At 41.2% G+C, this 21,059-nt stretch overlaps 1 protein-coding gene across 6 annotated transcripts in view; it reads left to right on the top strand.

Annotated features, from left to right (window-relative positions):
* Positions 1-21,059, top strand: part of KCNN2 (potassium calcium-activated channel subfamily N member 2) — a 338,557-nt gene that overhangs the window by 220,558 nt on the left and 96,940 nt on the right. For 4 of the 6 annotated variants that reach the window (XM_037020058.2, XM_037020057.2, XM_073222173.1 and 1 more), the window contains one exon: positions 20,185-20,603. The exons of 1 other annotated variant lie outside the window; for it this stretch is intronic. In XM_037020058.2, coding sequence (XP_036875953.1) covers positions 20,185-20,603 — 419 coding nt within the window. Of the gene's footprint in view, positions 1-15,826; positions 15,848-20,184; positions 20,604-21,059 lie in introns of those variants that run through there. One more of the 6 variants, XM_073222174.1, reaches the window with a different exon arrangement.

Raw genomic sequence — 21,059 nt, 5'->3', positions numbered from 1 at the left:
ACCACTTTCATTGGGCATCTAATCTGGAACTTTGGGGCTGGCTCAGAGTCTTTCCTGGTGGAGGCCAGTGATGAGAGCCTTGTCCTGTCTGACCCTGGTTGCTTGTGCCTTAGTCTGGGGAGGCTGGGCTGAGGGGGTTGACATTCTCATGACACTGTGGTTGTGGCTGGCCTCCATCAGGGAGGGAGATTAAAGTCCTCACATTTGTTTCAAATTTTGAAGAAAGTGTTATGTAGCTAACTTCTCTACTTCCGTATTTTATCACACAAAGCATGGGTGAAGTTGGGAAGCAGGAAAGAGTGTTACCTCTTGTTTTTAGGGCTGGAATTCTGGCTGCATGTAGAGTTGATTAGTTTGCTTATTTCTGTTCCCTAGTGATTAAATTTATATTTCCTGTAGACGATCTTCTCTGCTCTCAGCTGCCTACTGGATGATTCCTGCTGGGCTTCCCTCAGGCCCTGGCAGTTGTACCAGGCCTCCTCCTTGCCCTTTCCCATGTGCTCGCCTAGCAGAGGGCTCCACTGTCACCTGGGGCCCTTGCCCTTAACCCCTCAAGTATGGTCATGCGTCCTACAGGTGCTTTTTTCTTAGTGTCTTTTGCTTACTTCTGCTTTCTGGTAACATTCTCAAATGCCTTAGTGTGTTTCCTAAACTTTGACTTTTCCCAGGTGCTCCTATAATAATACATGATATATAATAACATAGTTGTATTTTATACAATATATTTGATGTTATAGAAAATATGTATTTATATATAACATTTAAATGTGTCAAAATATATCATCACATATATCATACCTTATATATTTTATTGTTTTTGTTCCAATATTTACTATACTTTTTTTATACTACACTTAGTATTCTTTAAATCAGCTCCCTTCTTTTAACCTCATCTTAAATAATAATATCTGTGAGATTGTGAATTGTAGTATAATTGCATATGTGCCTTAATATAGAACTGTGCAATAAAATATTGTGTAGTATAATTGCATATGTGCAATAAAATAGAACTGTAAACAAACAACTTATAGCCCAGAATCATGTCAGAGGAACAAACACATAAAGCCACTTGGGGGAATTTCTGCTTTGGTTTTCATCCTTGTCATTTTGAATGTGTGTTACTGTCATCTCCCTGCTTCTCATTTGACGGCTCTTCCCCCACCCCACTTCTTTCTGGTGGTCTACCCTCCCCACCGCTGCAAGAATGTCGGCCCAAAGGTAACCCTGATCCTGTCACATCACTTCTGTACTGACTCCGTGGCCCTCTGTTGCTATCAGGGTGATGACAGTCTCTTTATTGGAGGTACTTCCCAGCACAGCTCTTGTGATCTGGCCTCTGTCTGCCTGTCAGCCCCTCTGAACCCCATTCTTATCCCCTGAATCTCCTCTAGCAATTCTGAATCACTTGCAGTTCCCAACGGATATCACACTGTTCCATGACTGTGTGCCTGGAATACCTTTCCCCTTTATTTGCCTAAAGCCTGCTGGTACATGAAATTTCAACTCAAGAATCATGTCTGCCAGCAGCCTTCCCTGCCCAACCCCTCACTCGGTTTGACTTAGCCACCCTTCTCCTTTTCCTGGCTACCCTTGCAGTTGATCAGAGTGACGAAGTGGCCTGACATGAAGTGAAACCCAATTCAAGCCCAGCTTTTCCGAACTTCTCAGTATTGACGTCTGTCAATCCATCAGCAGCTCTGAGCTTCAGTTCCTCCTCCGTACAGTGGGGAGAATGGGATCCCCCTTCCTGAGGTTACCGCTGAATTATGCTGAGAGTACGTGCTGAGCCCAGGGCTGGACACACAGTAACCACACAACTTGTGGCATTCTTGTGTCTTCATTTTATTTGCCACCATTGTTCTGACCATGTGATCCTCAGCTTCGCGAATGGGGATGAGGCGTCATGGGGCTCAGGCAGTTAGGATTGGTTGGCGAATTTGAGGATGGTCAGGGTGGGCGGGAGTGTGAAGCGCTTAGTGCAGCATGCGGTCTGCCGGATTCCCATTCCTACGGCAGCTCTTATCAGGCTTTGAGCTCCCTTAGGGCAGGTGGCTTGTACGATTCTGCTGAACGTTCCCAGAGCTGAGCAGTCTAGTGACCAGACCCCCAGTGGCTGCATGGAGGGTTCACACATCCTGCTGCCATCCTCATGACAGTAACCTGGAGGTCCTTGTGTCCTCGTTGGTGAAATGGGGGCAGTCATGGCTACTTCTTCTCCTCAGTCTCCTGCAGAAAAATTGACGATATGGGTAAAAAAAGCTGTCTCAGAGGAGATGATATGGCAGTCTAATCCCAGTATAGTTTAATGAATGGGCCTTATCTTAGCTCTTTCTACTGTGGTGTTGTTTTCTACCATAATTTCTATATCACTGAAGAAATTGAGCTATCACTATTTGTAATTCAGCTTGACTTTGTGTATTACAACCAGATGTTAAGATGAGTAAGAAACACAGTTAATATCACTGGTGTAGCTTGTGGTAGTGTGTTGGTTTCTGTTCTCCATAGCTCTGTCAAATGAGGCGGATTGTGTAGATTTAGCTGAAAGGAATGTGAAAATGAATCTCTCCAGAGAGAGCAGCGCTCTACTTAGGAAGCACCGGTCATTTCGGGCAGGGGGGTGAGATTCAAGAGGCTGTAGTAGATGAGAGGTTAGCTTCCCAGACCTATGTTGATGGCAGAGCCCATCTTTGGGCCTCCATGCCCTGCAAGGCAATCGCCAGGTCTCCTGTGATTGTTCTCTTTTCTTCCTCCTTACACAAGCCCTTGTGACTCTCAGCTCTTCTCAGACACATCTCCTGCTCTTGTGCAGCAAAACAGTGCAGGGACAGGGCGGGAGCTGGTCCTCATCTCCTGTCGGTACTTTCTCCCTATAGTTCCAGGGTGGCGCTGGGAACTGGGGAGGGGAGCACTTCTTCACGGATTGCACAGGTTCCCCTTTAACCAGGAATGACAGGATAGTGTTTATGGATGTGGAGAACTGTACCTGCAAGGGAATGACAGATTTTCATCCTGTTAATAGGTAAGCCATGAAGTTAATGTTCTCTCGGGTATATAACTTCCCTATATTTTACTCGTGGTCCAGAAATAGGCCTGAAAAGGTTGTAGCGACTTGGAAGACCATGGCATATGTTTTCTTTTTGTTTTCCTTTGTTAATAATCTGCAGCACAGTCCTTGCCTCCCATGGCTGTTAAAATGGGTGTTTCAGCTTTTCAGACTTCATAGGGGATCATCTTGGCATCCATAATATCCCCATCTCGGCTGTCACCTCTTATCCCTTCTATGATATCCAGCCATTTGGGAGGTTTAGTAAATGAAGTAAACTGTTGTCTGTAATGGATATTCAGCCTGAACTTGAGTTATAATTGCTCAATGTATAGGTATCTATGTGAGACTATTGCCACCTCTGGGGAGAATAGTAAATCTCTAGTCTTATGTTTGTTTATTTACATGTTGGCATTAATGTTCTCTGTGTCCATGTTCTCTGTGCCCACGTGCTTCAAGTACGTCTGCTTTGAGGCTTTTGACACAGATTCCTCTTTCTCTGGATGTTAGAGACAGAAAAATTTAACAGAGAAAAGCCACCTGAGAGAGAATTCTTCTCCCTCTCTGGAGTCGGTAGTTTCCTGGGCCAGTGAGAGGTTTTCATTGCCTCCCGCCCATTAGTGCATCTTTTTGCCCTAAAACAAATGGATAGATGGCATCTGTTCTCACCACACCGATCATATGTCCACGTGTGGAAATATGGGCTATGCCCAGGATTAGCAGCTTGCATCTCTTAAACCCATGTGATTGAACCTGTTTGTGTTCAGAACTTCTCTCTGGGCTGGTGGTCTTTAATATCATGTACCTGGCTTAAACATTGTTAGTGTGAACTCTGTGAATGTGTGAACCTCCTTGAGTATAGCAGACAAGGTTAACAGGAACGAATGAGTATTTTAGAAAAATGATTTCTGACCTGCCCAGGTGTTAAGCTTGAATACCCAATCTGTGACCTTAGGGGGTAAACTTTAGTTGGGATTTGTGTAGTTACTGGAGGTGTTTGAATAGGTTTTTGTTAGTCTACATCTCCTGTTTCTGAATTTGAGCCTCCAGACTACAGTGGGGCCTGTATGTGTTGGTGTTGGCCCTGTATTTTCTTACTGCTCTCCCATTCATCAAGTGTTAGGTGATTACAGTACACATGACAAAGGTAATGATGGCAGTGACATTCCTTAACCAATATGCTGAAAGATGGAGTGCTTGCAGATAGACATGGTCTCGGAGGGGAGGCACGGGGGAGATACTGGAAGACTTAATAATCACCCTGTATGCTTTTGAGGAGGTGTGGGATAGGAACAGAAGACCACCAGCATGACTAGAAAGTTGTGAGCAATAGTAAAGAGAAGTCAGGGTTTGTTAAGCATGTGATTTATAGCTATTCTTTGGAAAGGTAAAATAATGAGCATGTATCAAATAACCAGTATGTTTCATGTATCTCCTGTGAGCAGGCCCTGGGCTAAGTCTATTTATACACATTGTCTCATTGAATCTTTAAAGATTAAAATTCTTACTCAGCTAGTGAGTAGCAAAGCTGAGAATCACATTCAGATGTATGACTTCAGAGGTTCTTTTTTTCTCTTTTTTGCAGCAAGACCCTTATATCTGGAATATATGAGAAAAGTATCATTTTCTATGTCAGTTAAAACCACAAAATAAAGTAACTACTTCTCAAAAGCTTATGATGCGCTAACATTTGCTTTACTTTCATATAGATGAAGAGGATGCTTTCCTCTGCATTTTCCATTATGCTACCTTCAGTTTAGCACAGTTGATTCAAGGAGACCATGAGAGAACAATCTTTATCTATAATTAATCATTCTATAAAGATGTCTTGGTCTTTTTTTCTGTCTCTAGGGGTTGTTCAGAAAGAGCCACAGTGATGGGACAGAAGTCAAGACTCAATTATCCCTAAAAGCGAAGTAGAGGACAGGAGAGAAGGCTGACGGCTGTGATAAAATCTGGGTGGACCCTGCCTCTGCGCTGTACCTGGGCTCTGCTCTGGAATTCCTAGTTTGGCCCCTAATTCAGGTCCAACGACTTCTTCTTTCCCATACTGTCCAGGGTAGCGAAGCACTCCACAAACCAAGCAGCATGGTAGTCTAGGGAAAGACTGCTTGGGAAGGAGACGTGTATTACCCTAGTTGGATGGGGCAAGTAGGTTTCCTCTCACATCTCCACTGGGATGATTGCTTGTAACGAACAATCAGCTGATTCACAACATTGAGAAAGATTCTTGAAGCCACAGAAAAGCTGTAGGGGAGGACCTTGACTGATTCATTGTATCTGCCCTGAGTGTAGGGGGGCAGTGAGTGGCAGCCTGCATGACACCTGTTTGCCATCCCTTTTTTGTTATCTTAAATGTATGTCTACTTCTCTGGGCAAATACATTATGAAGGTTTGAGTAAATAAGTCGTTCAGTTTCAAGGATAATCATTAAGGAAACTGTGTTAATTATGTTTGTTCTCCGTTCACGGATCTGTCCCTGTTTTAGTAGGTTTGTTTTAATAAATGTGCAATGAGTTTGGCGTGGTGAAATGCTCTACCTTATAACATTAAAGGTTTGCAGAATGTGGACCCATTGCTATTGCTGAAACAGAAGCCTGAGAGTTAATAAAGTGTCAGGCCACTGACTGTGCTTCCACCTGCCTGCCTGTGTTTGCTTCCTTCCTTTTCCTTCCTTCTCCTTGTTTCCTTTCCTTCTTTCCTTCCCACCCTCCCGTTCTCCTCTCTCTCCCTCCCTTCCTTTAAACAACAAGGAACAGAAATTAGACCCAGTTATTAAACCTTAAATTTTGTCTTGTAGTGTATCATACTTGAAATGTACAAATACATATTTATCTTTATTCATTTAGCTGATATCAACCATGAGGATCACCTTCAACGCATACAGTGAATACGGAGGGAGAAATACTAGATTCCATCTCAGGGCTGAAAGGGTTCCTTGCCAGGTCATCTTTCCCACCCCTGCAGCTTCGTTATTTACTAACAGCTCCCGCTGTGCCCCCACCTCTGTGCATACGTGCGTACCCCCCACATCCCCCCAGCTGGACCCAACTGTTAGGAGTGACAAAACCGTGCCATCCTTTTTTCCTTCTGCAGGTGTGTGCTGCCCCTTTCCCTGGAGTATAACTACAGTTGACCCTTGAACAACACGGGTTTGAACTGTACATATCCACTTATACATGGACTTTTTTCAATAAACAGTACAGTACACATATTTTTCAGTAAACATAGTACAGTACTGTCAATGTATTTTCTCTTCCTTATGATTTTCTTCATATTCTTTTCTCTAGGGTACTTCATTGTAAGAATTTAATATATAATATATAGAACATACAAAATATGTGTTAGTTGACTGCTTATGTTACCATTAAGGCTGCCAGCCCACAGTGTGCATTATTAGTACCTAAGTTTTGGGTGAGTTAAGTTACATGTGGATTTTCAACTGTGGAGATGTGGTTTGGTGCCCCATTGTTCAGGGGTCCACTATACTTTCCATCTTCTGGACCAGCTCAGACTTCCCTCTCTGGCAGGCTTCTCCTGACCCCTCAGGCTGACTCAGTTTTCCTCCTCCTTCATTAGCATCTTGTAATAATGCTAGGACTAATATGGAATCATCATAAAACAATGATGATACACATGGGTAATATTTGTTCAGACCTTTCTGTGTGCCAGGGACTCTTGTAGGGGTCACACTTGGATTACCTTGGAACCGTATAATAACTTAGTGAAGGAGGTACTAGTATCTTATTGAAGAAAATGGAATATGGAGAGGTCAAGTGACTTGTCCAGGATCACAGTGCTGAGTGTGGCGGGGTCTTCTCTCCACACAGATTTTTCTCCCCTGTGTTGGGAGCTCCCTGACGCCATGGACTGTTGCCCTGATTTCTGTGCCTCCACTAGAGGCTGGTGTGTGGCCCAGACTAAAAACATTAGTTGCATTGAATTCAGTTGAAATCTTATTTATAGTAGACTATTCTGTCTTTCTGTCACCTCTCCAAATTTTAGAGTGTAGAAACAGATAAGACATTGGTTTTCTTTATTTTGCCTCAGATTTTTTGGGTATTCTCTGCCAATTTAACAATCACATATCCTCAATATCAATTTTGCCATCAACCTATTTTAAATATGAAACATGGAACTTATAAATTCCTGCTGTCTGAAAGACTGAGTGAGATTTCCTTCTCATTCTTCTTCTCTGTGTCTGTGATGTAAGCACCTGGGGATTATAAGAACAGAGAGGGGATGTAAGGTAAAAGAACTGGTTGACTAAAATGACAGCAAAACACATTCTTTCTGCCATTCAGAATTCTTTTGCCATAGAAAGAGTCCACTCTCCACTTCCAGCACTGATTTATCAACCAGACTGGCAGTTCTTTTCGATAGAGAGTCTTCCTTAAGAAGTATGCAAAGTTTTATTTTCTACCTTCCATCTTTAGGGTGCAGTACTTTTATGTTAGGCCAATTGGCAGTCTTGGAATACATCCTGAATATGGGTCATTTCCCATAGCATTAGAGTAATATATGGATCTCCCAAACATGAATTTGGGAGAAAATCAAACTTAATTATGGCTTCTCTGATTATTTCTTCTTTAATGGTGCCATTAGAAAGATTATTTGTCTGACTTCAATGCAAAGAGTACAAATTGACAAGTTTTATTAAAAATCACTAATACCAGTGCTGACTGACTGGTCTTACTTACCATGTGGGTGTTCAGAGCTAGTCCTGGAGATCAGACTTAATTACAGTTAATTCCAGCCCTGGCTAGCTGTAACAGACTTGCCACTTCATGTCTATTTTGTCATGTAGTTTTTAAACTCAGGAGAGTAACTATTACTATGTAACAACACATGGCAGCCATGAGATAGTAAAGCAGAATGCTTTAAAAAGGGAGTTTTTAGAATTGAACACTAAGCTGCAATTTTGTGCGTCTTTGCTTAACCTTGACTGTTACCAGGCAGCGTTTAACGTGTCTTGTGATGCTCTATTCTAACTAACTTGGAGGGCTTAGTTTAGAAAAATACAAAATAAAAAGCAACAGAAACAATTCTTCCCTGTGGTTCAGCCTCCGACTCTGGGCTCTTGTATCCCAGGCTCCTGGGATGTGTTCCCAGTTGCCAAGACTGCGTGGTTGAGCTTGAGGAATCCTTCTGGTGACTTCCCTTCTTTCCCAGCTTGCTCACTGGTTTCCACTTCAACAGAACCTTTTGTCCATGAAAAAGGAAAGAAAGCCCCCAGCTCTGGCTGCCAGGGAGACTTGGACTAGATTCTATGACATTTAAAAAGTCGTCCCCCTCAGAGGCCCCTGGCTTTTGGTCTGTTGGTAGTAGAGTTTTTGGTTTCTTTTTGCCCCCAAATTTTATTTATCATAAGTGAAAAAGAACATTACAGCCCAAGTTGAAATATTCTTTTTTCAATCTTTTTTACTGAAATATAGTGGATATATAATATTGGTTTCCAATATACAACACAATGATTTAAGTTATATACATTACTTATTCCTTACCCCAGCTAGTGTAGTTTCTATCAATATAGAAAGATATTACAGAACTATCGGCTATATTCTCAACGCTGTATGTCCCCATGACTAATTTGTATGTTGATTGAGATTTTATGCCTCTTTATCCCCTTCACCTATTTCATTTACCCACCCCAGCCCTGCCCCATCGTAGCCACCAGTCACTTCTCAGTGTCTGTGGACCTGCTGCTACTTTGTTCATTTTGTAACAACAAGGATGAATCTAGAAAGTATTATTCTGAGTGGGATAAGCCAGGCAGAGAAAGACAAATACCATATGATTTCACTTAAATGTGGACTCTAAAAACAAAGTACAGTGAAAAGAAATATTCTTCATTTTCTATTAATTCTTATTTTCCTCCTTCCATCTGTAGAGGCAACTGCCATTCAGAATTGTGTGCGCATCCTTCCAGCCCATGCTTTTCTCTGTTCACTCAATGTAAGTGCATTCATAAACCATCTTTAGTATTTTTAGTTCTTTGAATCTCACATAGACGCTCTGCGGTGCCTATTATTTTACAACTTGCTTTTTTTCACTCAACATTGCATTTTGGATGGTCTAGTTCATTTACATTAATTATAGCAACTGTTACTTAGGGACCTATTTCTGACATTTATTTTGAGTTCATAATGCTTTTTCACTGCCTCTGTCTTTCTCTTTCTCCTTTCTTATGTTGGGTGATGTGAGGATTTTTTTAAATTCTTTTTTTTCCTCTAACAGCTTAGATGTTATACAATTGTTTCTCACCTTTTAGTGGTTATACTTAAATTTTAGCAAATAAGTATATTTAACAGTGTCTGAAGTTAGAATTTCTGTCCTTTTTCCATATCATATACAACCCCTGGAAGACTTCATTCTAACCTCTCTTTTCCTCCATCTGTATTACTGATGTCAGGATTTTATTCATGTCTTGCTTTTCCAACCCCATCCCAACTAGTCATTATGGTTATGCTGCTGATAATAGTTACAGCTCATTTTATTTATACTTACAAGCATTGCCCACTTGTTCATTTACTCTTCTAGCTTCTCTTTTCCGGGTCCTGTTTTCTTCTTGTAGGTAGCACATTTTCTAGCAGCCACTTCTGCTCTTAATCTTTGTGTCTAAAATGTCTGTCTTTCACTGTTTCTTTCCCCTGAAACATAATTTACTTGTGTGTAGTCTTCTAGGCTGACACTTACTTTCTTTTAGAACTTTGAAAGAGATCATGATCAATTATTTCACATCCATTTTTATTTTCACAATCTGGGGTAGAAACATTTCTAAAATCTAGACATAGGCATCCCAATTCTCTGCAACTCTGCCTTCAAAAAGAGGATCACTTGTCTCCTGGAGCCTTTGTTAAAAGTCAGCACCATTATTGAAAACATGAGATTTTTACATTGTGTTGTAAAGCTGAGATGTGTTTTTGGTGATTGAGGTGTAGCAGATAGTTTGGTCTTCTAATAAAGAGTTAAGTTTGTTGAGTCTTCTGAGACCTTGTGTCTGCTGTGTGTTTCTGTGTGTCCCTCTTTCCTCTTCTGCTAATACTTCCTGCTACAACTGATCACCAAATGTAAGAGTTCTCTTTCTTCAATGTATATTCCCTTCCCCACTGTATATTCTTTGTTTCTCCTTTTCTGAATGCCAGGGTCCTAGATAACCAAATATGTCAAAAGCATATGGGCTTATTTGACGTTATCATTGCATTTTCTCTGTGTTCTTCGTAAAATGGTCTTATAATTGGCTAGGATATGATGAGCAGCAGGATACTTACTATGGACACAGGTTCTGAAGTTGGATCGCTTGGGTTCATAGCCCAGCCCCAGACTTCACTATTATATAACCCCAGCTCGTTCCTTCACCCTTAGCCTCAGTTCTTCATTTGTAAAATGGGGATGATCATAGTATCTCTCTTCTTGAGTGATCTTGTGTTTTGTTTGAATTACATGCATAGCAGGTTAGAGCAGCATCTGGGTCCATTAACATGTGGCAAGTTAAGCACACTTTAAAACAGCTTTGAAATTTCATCTCAAGTACTGACTGTGTGCCACTTGAAGTCTTATACAATCAAAGTTTAAAGAAATATTCTGGATGAAAAATATCTAATTTAGAGAAAAGCTAAACCAGAAAGTAGTCTATTTCTGCTACCAGAGGGCACTGGATATAATGTGCAATTATTTTAAGTATTTGCTTCTGCCAGAGAAGCAGGAGGTCCAAGGACCTACTGCCATCTGTGACCATCAAGGGGTAAAGGTGTGACATTTTAGAAATCAATGTAAATCAGTGGGTAAGTGTTTATGTGCTTTATAAATAGCTGATTTGCATTCAACTTTTCAGTTCAGCCTCATGCCCCCATCAAATGATGTGGATGCTAGAAGACCTGAACTTCAACTCCAGGTTTTCCAGTAACTCAGGACATGACCAGAAGCAAATTTTTTCAGTTGCCTGCACTTTAATAGGACTGTTATGAGGGCAAATGAGATAACGATATAAGTGAGTTTTAGCTAGCTTTTAAAGTGCTTAAAATAAGTAAGGTGATGACAATACACCTGAGCTATGCAGCAATAATTACTATAATGCTTCAAATGAAAATATACAGTTGTTACTATTTCTTTTGAAATTCTGAAGATCAACTGAGTTGACTTATTTCATGGCTTTAGGACTCACCCTGCTTATTTTATGATTTATCCCCTGTCAACTCTCAAATTTTATTTGAGGACACTTACCAGAATGTATAGACAGTTAGCATAAGCATGTCAATGAAAAAAGAGTAAAAAGCTGACTGGAGAAATTTTATTCCAGTTTCTCATTTCCTCTGATCTTGCTTTTCATCATAGCTGCAGTCAGTGATTCCAGCACCTGTGTCTTCCTAGGCCACATAATTTAGTCTTTCTGCAACATCCCTCTGTTGAGAGAACCAGAAGAGGAAAGACAATTGTTGTATCTTTCTGGAGAAGTTCAAAAAAGTAATCTTTAGAAACAAATTACATAAGTTCTAAGGCAATGTGAGAACAGTTATCTGATAATACATCAACATGTGTAAACACCTGAATGGGACCCCAGAAAGTGTGGGCCAGGTATGAGAAGCCATGTAAAAGGGGTTAAGGTTTGAAATAACCTTTAAAAGCAGCAGAGCATCAGTTGATGATAACCTCACCTTTCATTGGACCCCAGTGGACAATTCTAGGATTTGGTCTGTAGACAAAGCTCTTGTCTAAGTCACAAGAGGAGAATTTTCAGAAACTCATAGTTTGTGCAAATGATAAACATTCTTTCAAAAATAGGTACGGTTGCAGGTTTAAGAATGCCTGCAACACTGACTTTGCTCTTTCTTTACCAGATTCCCTTCCTCCTCTTTCATGATTCATTTTCCCATTTTCATATCACAATTTAGCGCTTATTAATTCATGTATTTGCCTTCCTAGGGGGTCCGTGAAATACCGTTACTTACTCTAGGAGTCTCTTCTACTAGGGTTAGCAGAGAGGGTTGTTCCCTCATGATAATCACACAAGGTTGATGTTATTTTAATGTTTTTTATAGAAGAACAAACTGAGGTTTACAGGGATTAAATATCTTGTAAAACCATTTAGCTAGTTAGTGGCCAGAAATTAAATCCAAGCTTCTCTGGCTCCAAAATGTGTGTGTGTTTCCTATGAGTCACACTACATGATATTCTGAGCAGTTGGTTGATATTTAAAAGACATGAACAAAGCCACCCACCCAGAAATAACTCCATCTCACAGTAGTTATTGTGCTTTAAATTCCAATATTTAAGATGCATCCCTTTTGAATTGTCAGCTGCTCTCTCCATAAGACATTTAAGCTGATAGTTATTCTTTATCTCTTACAGACCTTCACACAGCACTTTAAGGTGCATTAAATTAAATGTCGGCATGCTTTTAGCTGCTCAACTAAGAGAAAACCCAGCTCACAGTGGCTTCCTGGTTTAAGGGGTTACTGACCAGTGACTTAAAATGTCCAGGCTGGCATACTTTGGGCCTTTTTCTGATGGTCACAAGATAGCTGCTGCAGACCCAGGCATCACCTCTGTTTAGGGTTGGAGGAAGGAAGGAAAAGGGCTATGCCAGCCAGATGTCATTTTCAGTAAAAAAGCAAAGACATTCTAATAAGCCTGTCTACAGCCCTCTGTTTATGATGCTGGTCAAAACTGCATCACATGGCTATGCATACCTGCAAAATAGTCTGGAAAAGGAGATATTTCTGTCATGGAGATGGGCAAGGGGAGAGGCATGGCAATGGAACTGGACTGGCCAGTTCCCAGTGTTGTCCACAACCTAGTATATGTGTTCATGTCATCATTACAACCACTTTCAGAGACAGCAAATAACATGATCCATTTTAGAGACGATGGAAATAAGGTCCATAAAGTTTAAATGACTTCCCATGTACCAGGTTAGAATATCTGAAATCTGAGCTTTGGTTTCTGCATTGCAGGCAAGTTCTTTCCTCGGTGCCCTTTGCGCAGGGAGGACTTAGCGATTCAGACGTTAATACTTCACTGCATTAGTTTTGAAATCCTTCTTATTGGATGTAGAAAAGTCTCAGGACACCGTGAGTGCATAGGGCTGCTGGAACGGGCGGGAGGCTCCAAAGCCAGGAAAAGCCACAGGATGGGTGTGGGGGGAGTGACAAACATCCGCTTTGCTTGTTTATTCCCAGTTTTGCTCCGAACTGGACATTGCATAGGAATGCTGAACACAGCTTCTGATTTTGCCTCCTATAGTTTTGGGTTTGAGGGTCTTGCAGGAGATCTCAGTGAGACTCTTGAAACGTCTTCTCTCTTCCTCTGTCCTTTGATCAGGTTGGGCAGTTGTGGTCTAACTGCGTGGTTGATTGAGTCTTGGCAATGCCTTACTACAGAAAACCTCATCCTTGGGCTAGCGTTTGTGGTGGCTTTTCAGTTCTCTTTCATCCGAAAGCTGGTTTCTAAGGAAGGGGCCTCTGTTTTCATGAACACATTTCTGTGCATTTTCTTTTGGGCCATTATCAACCAAATATGGCAGAACTGAAGTTGGAAGTTCACAGTCCTGAGTTATAGGGAGAGTCCAGGCCACCACTGTGGAAGGGAAACCTGGGCACCAGGAACTATTCCTTGATGTCACCTCCCCAGCCCTCCTCTCTGTTCCCTCTGTGTCCTCACACTGCTGGTATGGCAATTTCCACAGGCGCTGTGATCATTCACTTTTTACTTCTCTTCCTCATCAAATACTGAGAGGCCTTTTTCATCTTGTATCCACAGGACCTTACAAACGGGAGTATCCACTGACTGAATGAAAACAAGAGCTCGGTGTTATCAATTATTTGGTTTAAAGGTTAACTAAGAACTCTTCTTTATTTTTGTTCGTGCTGTTGAAAGCAGTTATGTAATGCAACGGTTCAAGGTTTGGCCTTAGTAAGGAGAATGTTTTAGATATAAATTGAATTCAGCATCTATGGCTCTGTAGGTTGTGGTTGTGAGTGTCAGTTAACACCTCCTCATTTTTCAGCTTTGCACATGAAAGCTACCTGTTACGATGCCTTCAAATGTGTAATGACCTCATTCATTCTCATTTTGTCTTCCTCTTTTTTTAACAGTTATTTCCCCTTGTTTTTGTTGTTAACTTACATTTAATTATTCACATGGTTTCACAAAGTAAAAAAGATTATGTAATTATATATTAAAGATTATATAACGAAAAGTTTCCCTTCTGTTTCTGATTTCCAGCTGCTCAGTTCACCTCCCCTAAGGAACACTTATTATTTATTTCTAGAATACTCTTACAGAAATTCTTTGTGCATATACAAATACAAATGTATGTTCTCTTCCTTAACAGAACTACACTAGTAGTAACATATGTGGTTTTTTTTTTAACTCAGTTACTTTCTAGACCATTTTTTAAATAGTATATAACAAGTTTCCTCATTTTTTTTAATGGCATTCTGTTCTATTTTATGGATGTCCCTAATTTGTTTAACTCCCTTCCCTATTAGTGAATATTTAAATCATTTCTAGTTTTTTGCTAAATGTAAGAGGAATGCTGTAATAACAAATGATCATTGATGCTCATTCTCACATGTGCAAATATACTGACAGAACAAACTTCATGTAAATAAATGCAATCGTCTGATCAAGTATTTGCATTTATAGCCTGATAACTTGCCCTTCCCAGGGTTGTACCAAATCGTACTTCTACCTACAGTTATGAGAATATTCATTTCCCCTTCCCTAGTATATTATTGCATTGTAAAACTTTATGGTCTTTTTCAATATGACAGATCAATATGACATTTTCCTTTTATAATTGAGAGTGAGCATCTCTTTTAAAAAAATAGAGTGAGCCCATTTTTAGTTTCTTTTCCGTTACCTGTTGTTCGTTGTCTTTTGTTCACTTTCTGGTGAATTGCTTGCCTTTTTACTAAGAATTTGTAGGCACTTTTATTTATTAGGGAAATTTGTCCTTTGTGATAATAGCTGTGAACATATTCCCCCCAGTTTGGTGTTTGCGTTTTTACTTTCTTTACCATAGTTTTGGCTAGGTGCAGAAAACAAAAGTTTAATGTAGCCAAACGCATCCGTGTTCCTCTTACGGCTCAGGGGTCTTTGTCAGATTTAAAAGGCTTTCCTTTTTTAGTGAGCTTACAAAATAATTCTTGCCTGACTTCTCATATGTTAATAGTTTCATTTTATGTAAACCTGTCATCTGCCTGGCATTCGTCTTGATACATTTAGTGTAAGCCATCGGCTCAACTGTGTATTTCTCCAGATGGCTATTTAGTTGTCCCCAAATCATTTTTCAATAGACTGTATTTTCTCCACCGATGTGATTGTCCGCCTTTATGATACTGTGAACCTCCCAGTGTCTTGGATCTGTCTTGGACTTTTGCTATGTTCACTTTGTGTGCCGGTGCTGCATGGTTTTAATTATTAATTTGCTGGATAATCTATTGCGGCTGCTGCTTCCTGTTAGTCTTCTTTTTTTCAGAGTTTTCTTGGCTATTCTACGTATACTTCTTAACTAATACATGACTAAAATTATTTTATTCAGTACGTATTTTCTGAGCCCCATTTTTGTGCTGAGCACTGCCCGCAGTTCTTTACCAGAAAAAAAGCCCAGGATGTGTAAGACACTGTCCCGGATCAGACTACGGAGCTTGCAGCCTCACTGAGGGGGAGAAGCACATGTGGAAGGCAGCTGGGCTGAGCAGAGGGCCCCTTGCCAGCAGCTGACCTGATCATGCCTCTCCCACTAGACTGCAGACCTCTGTCCGTCCTGCTGATGACTCTCTTGCTGATTCATCTTGGACAGTGAGCTTGAAGTATATTATATTTGGGGTATCTGAGCAAATGTAAAACAGCTGCACTGGAAAGTTCAAGTTTGTGATAGGATATATTGTGGGGCGTATTCCGTGTTACGCCTGCCCATTACTTTAGACCTCTGGTGAAGACCACAAGCCGTAGCTCTAGGATTAAAGTAGACTCAACTGCCATGCTTTTGCCCTATAATCTTTCTTCTCTTATCAACCTTCAAATGAAAGATGAATATAGGGATGTTTTAATGAGGATGTTTTAATTCTGATGCTGCAAATTCCCCCACAAGTGAACTTAAGGCAGATTGTATGCATTATATCAATCACATGGAATGTAATGGGGATATTTCTGCAGTTGGATTTTAGTACTTGACATAGAACCAGTTGTTGAATATCTGATGTTTAGAATGTTTTCATTTTCTATGTGATAGAAAATTTTTCTGGGAATGTTACTGAAGAAGAACACGATCTTGACTTCCTATGGAATTGCAAAATTATGCTGCTGCAGTTACTTAGCATTTAGCAGGATGTGTTCTCTACAAATTAGAAAAATGACAGATTTATTTCACTTGCATTGTGCTATAGTATTCTCATCTTCTATGAGCATATTTAATTAACATTAGGGCCTATCCATTGATTAGGATAGTCAATATTTAATGAGAAATAACAAGGCAGTTCATTTAAGAAGTGCTTCTTATTCTCTGCATGTGGTTGCTGTCCTCAAGGAGCCTCACAGACAAGTAGAGGTGATAGTCTTACAAAGAAACCGTTGTCGTCCTCTGGGGCGGCGTCAATAAGAGGCACATGCATGGATAATGGTGGAACAAAGGAGGAAGTTTCCGGATTTGGCAGGGGCATGGACAGTATCCTAAAGGAAGTAATTGCAGAGTTTCTTAAAGGAATAAGAATTTCCTAGACAGAAAGACTTTCTAGAATGTCCAAAGGCTTAGAGGCATGATTGGGGTAATGAGTTCCAGGAGCTTCAACCAGAGGGAATTATAAAGGGGGGTAATAGGTTGAAAAAGACACAAAACCAGATTGCAGAATGGGTGTTGGACTGGTTTTAATCTGGACAGTAGAGGGATTATATAATATAGATTGTGTAATTTAAAATTTGTTCACTATTTTAAATGAGGATGGAGGGGAGGAATTTGCTAGTGGAGACAGAAGGCGTGAGGAGATCGTTCAGGAAAGAGCCGTCAGAGAAGGTTGGAGATGGACCTCAGTGCAGCAGGGCCTCTTGACTGCGGAGGAGGGAGGTGGTTTGCAAAGGAAGTTGAGATGGATCCTTCATCGTGGCTGCAGATGAGAAAAGCAATATGTCACAGAAACCAAGAGAAAAGATCTTTTTTAGGAAGGAGCAGTGATTAATATCAGATCAAGTAACATGAAAATTAAAGTCTAAGGACCAGATTTAGTAATTCAGGTATCTTTGCTGACCTTCACAAGAGTAGCTTTGGAGAGGTGATGGGGACAAAGCCACATGGGCATGTTGGGGGAATAAAAGGTAGTTGAGAAAATGACCACCACCTGGGACAGATCCAGAGCCCATGGGGGGTCTGTTTATTTGTGTTCCTGTGTTTTTAGTGAAGAGCAGGGATTTGAACTTGCTGTCTACTCTCCTGAGAGGGAGGAAGCCCAGGAAATAGGCTTTCAATGCTGGAGAACTGGTTTTGGTTTTAACACTGTTGTAGACGGGTGGAGCAAAAGACAAGGGAAACAAGGAGAAAATGGTGAGATGTAGGGCAGTCTGTGGCTGAAGTTTAAAACAGGGGGTGTTTGTGATGCTGGGGGAAAGGTGGCCCTTGAGAAAGAAGATGATTGGTCAGAGCAGATGCCAGAGGACGGGGGGAGCCGTCGTTCACGATGCTGAGGGTTCAGCTGAGCTGGAAGGCACGTGTGAGGGTGGCCCCAGGCCACCTGCAGCAGCTGGACTTCCGGGCCGAGGTCAGAGGTTACCTGGGAAGGCCCAGCAGAAGGGAAAGGAGGTGGCTGCTGACCCCAGTGGGCTCTTGGCTGAGTGATGGGAATGGAAGGAGAGAACCAGTCTAGTTAGGGGAGTGGGCAGACGAGGCGATGAAGCGAGGTCGAGATAAAGAGTAGAGTGAGGTCAGAGGAATCAAGGCCCGCTGTGTGACGGAGGGAGGGCCAGCCCCGGGAAGATAGGAGACTCTGTGACTTTCCGTAAGCAACATATGGCACTTAGCCCTCTCACTGGCATTCCTTCCGCAGTTCCATGGAAAGTCCTGAGTCCGCGTGGCAGCTGCTGTTGCCCAGAGTGGTGTGGGGAGGCCTGTCTAGGAGCAGCTCTTGGTCTCAGGGACAGCTTTTGGCTACCCGGGTCTTGATGGCTCTTAGCCCTTGATCTTTTGCCAAGTCATTCAGTGCCAGGTTTGGTGAAAAAAGTGAACAATCCAACTGGGTATGACCATTTTCAGTAGAAATAGAAATGTGGATTTAAATAACGGTACTGTTTTTCTTATGTGACTTGTAAGACGCCCTGGTAGCTGTTTCTAGGGAGGGCAGTGACAGCATATCTGCTGAACACAGTATCTCAAAATATAGTTTGAGGGACACATTCTTTTGGATGTAAACATCTTAGGACTTTGGGGTCACATTCCTTTAGAGGCACCCAGTAAACTCTCACTGGTATAAAGTCTTGAAGCCCTCTACCATTATTCCTATATGATCTTTTGTACATCTTTATTATTGAGTTCCTTTATGCCAATGTAATAGTGAAAGTGGTGAGACCAACAAGAATATTTCTATAGCCAATGTGACCTGCTTTATTTATCATCTATTTCTTTATCAAAACCTGGCAAAACATAATTTTTATTGTGTATTAGCATTTGTCAAACACCATAAGGTCCCTGGATGAAAAGTTATGATAAGGGCGTACCTAACACGAGTGTGTTGCCATAACTTAATTTGGTAACATTTTGATATGTTGATGAGAGATTCTGCTGCAGAAAGAAGTGATCTTTGTCCTCAGATTCCTATCCTTGCAAAGTAACGTGAATGGCAGTGTTTGAATAACAGCACGCCAAGTAGCTATGAACTGCAGAATAATTAAGCTGGAATGGAATTTGTACCCATTCACATGGTGGGAAAATTTCTCTCTGAACTCTGAAAGAGCAGAGTACGTAGAATCCAGCCATAGTGCAAACCTGCTCTGCCAGCCTCCTCTGTGATTCACTTATGTGAGGATGTATCGTTCCCATTTGGGTTGCCTTCATATCATGCTCTCTTGTTAAACAGGCTACTTACCAAAGGCAAAGAATATGTCATCTTCCTCAGCGGGGAAGAGCTATAAGCGTTCTGGGAAGACTGGTCTTTCTTGTGCGTGGGGCTCCCAGAATTGCAGCCCATCAGGCACCCCTGGCTTCCTGGCTGTCAATGCCAGTAGCCCCCACGAGTCATTCTGCCAGTCAGAAATGTCACCACGCATTTCCAGATGCCTCTGGTTGTTTATGGACGGCGTGAGCCCGGTGGACTTGTTTACCAAAAAGCCAGGGAAGAAAGGAAACATTCCTTTCTGTCTCTTTTAGTCTCTATGTTGTATGTATCTGTCTGTATCTGTCTACCAGTGTATCTATTTATATATCTATCATCTGTCTCCTTTTTCTTCTTTTTCTCTTTGTTTTCTTTCATTGTAGTGCAAGAAATAGGCAAAAGGAATCTTTATTAAGAAAGAATAATAAAAAACAAATTAATAATCCAAGGGAAGGCCAAGGGAGGCAGAGGAAAAGAGAGAAGGGAAGCAGTATAGCAGCAGGGAATCAGGGAGAAGTGTCTGTGCCACATTCATCTGTGGCCTCCTGTGCGTTTCTCTTTGAAGCCACAAACAAGATTTCCGGTAAGGACACTCATGCATAGCTGCATGATAGGGCATCGCTGATTGCAGAGGCGCAGTAAATAGATTCCACAAAGAATATAGTTAGAACTGCGTCAGGGTTTAGATCCAGAACCTTTCAGAGGACAACTTGTTATAAGGCACATCCATTCTGACTTTATCTAAGGCAGGTGCATTACTGATAGGCTCACACCCCTTATTTTAAAGTGATATTACTTCCGTGATTGTCCAGGAGCATGGATCCAAAATAATTTCAGCTCCTGTGTTGCAAGCTTTGAATTTTAATTTTTCTAAAATGAAGTCCTCCTTCTGAACCAATACCGTTTTAAAAAAAATAGCATACCTGGCTAGTGTTTAAAAGCAATAACCTTTAGCTCTCCAAGATTGCTGAAAATCATCTGTTAACGTATTAAAAAATCTGCACTAACACTTGTAGACCATTCATGCCATACTGAAGCTGATTCTCTACTTTATTTTTTCAGTTGTTCATGGTGGACAATGGAGCAGATGACTGGAGAATAGCCATGACTTATGAGCGTATTTTCTTCATCTGCTTGGAAATACTGGTGTGTGCTATTCATCCCATACCTGGGAATTACACGTTCACATGGACGGCCCGGCTTGCCTTCTCCTATGCCCCATCCACAACCACCGCTGACGTGGATATTATTTTATCTATACCAATGTTCCTAAGACTCTATCTGATTGCCAGAGTCATGCTTTTACATAGCAAACTTTTTACTGACGCCTCCTCTAGAAGCATTGGAGCGCTTAATAAGATAAACTTCAATACGCGTTTTGTTATGAAGACTTTAATGACTATATGCCCAGGAACGGTACTCTTGGTTTTTAGTATCTCATTATGGATAATTGCCGCGTGGACTGTCCGAGCCTGTGAAAGGTAAGTTTGTTTCTTTTCCTGAGAACGTAATTTGCCATGTGGTGTCCTGGAAAGTGAGAGAGAGAATACGTTTCAGGCTAGAGGCACATAGTGACTCACTCTTGAAAATTGTGGATTCTCCAAAGGGCTGCTTTAAATGAGGGCCGCTTTCCTTATGACTTTTGCCTGCAGCAATGCCTTGATGATTACGTATTTTTCTTTCTAATTTGATCGGTTTTCAACAGAGGGCTGCCATCATAATCTGTGTTACCATGTGGAGACCTGTACATTGTCTAAGAGACTTCTGTCAGAAATGTTTGCTTACCAGTAATACTGAATCATTTGGGGCCCTCATTGGTTATTGTGTTGATTACTAAGATCTCAACCCAGTGGAAAATTGGTGAGATAGGGTGTCTGAACTCTACTGAATATCTCAAAGTGGTTTGTCGATTGTAGTGCCTGTTTATAATAGTGTTC

Source organism: Manis javanica, chromosome 14 (genome assembly GCF_040802235.1).
Source record: "Manis javanica isolate MJ-LG chromosome 14, MJ_LKY, whole genome shotgun sequence".
NCBI lineage: Eukaryota > Metazoa > Chordata > Mammalia > Pholidota > Manidae > Manis > Manis javanica.
The sequence above is the reverse complement of the archived record's forward strand: the minus strand, read 5'-3'. Positions and strand labels throughout refer to the sequence as shown.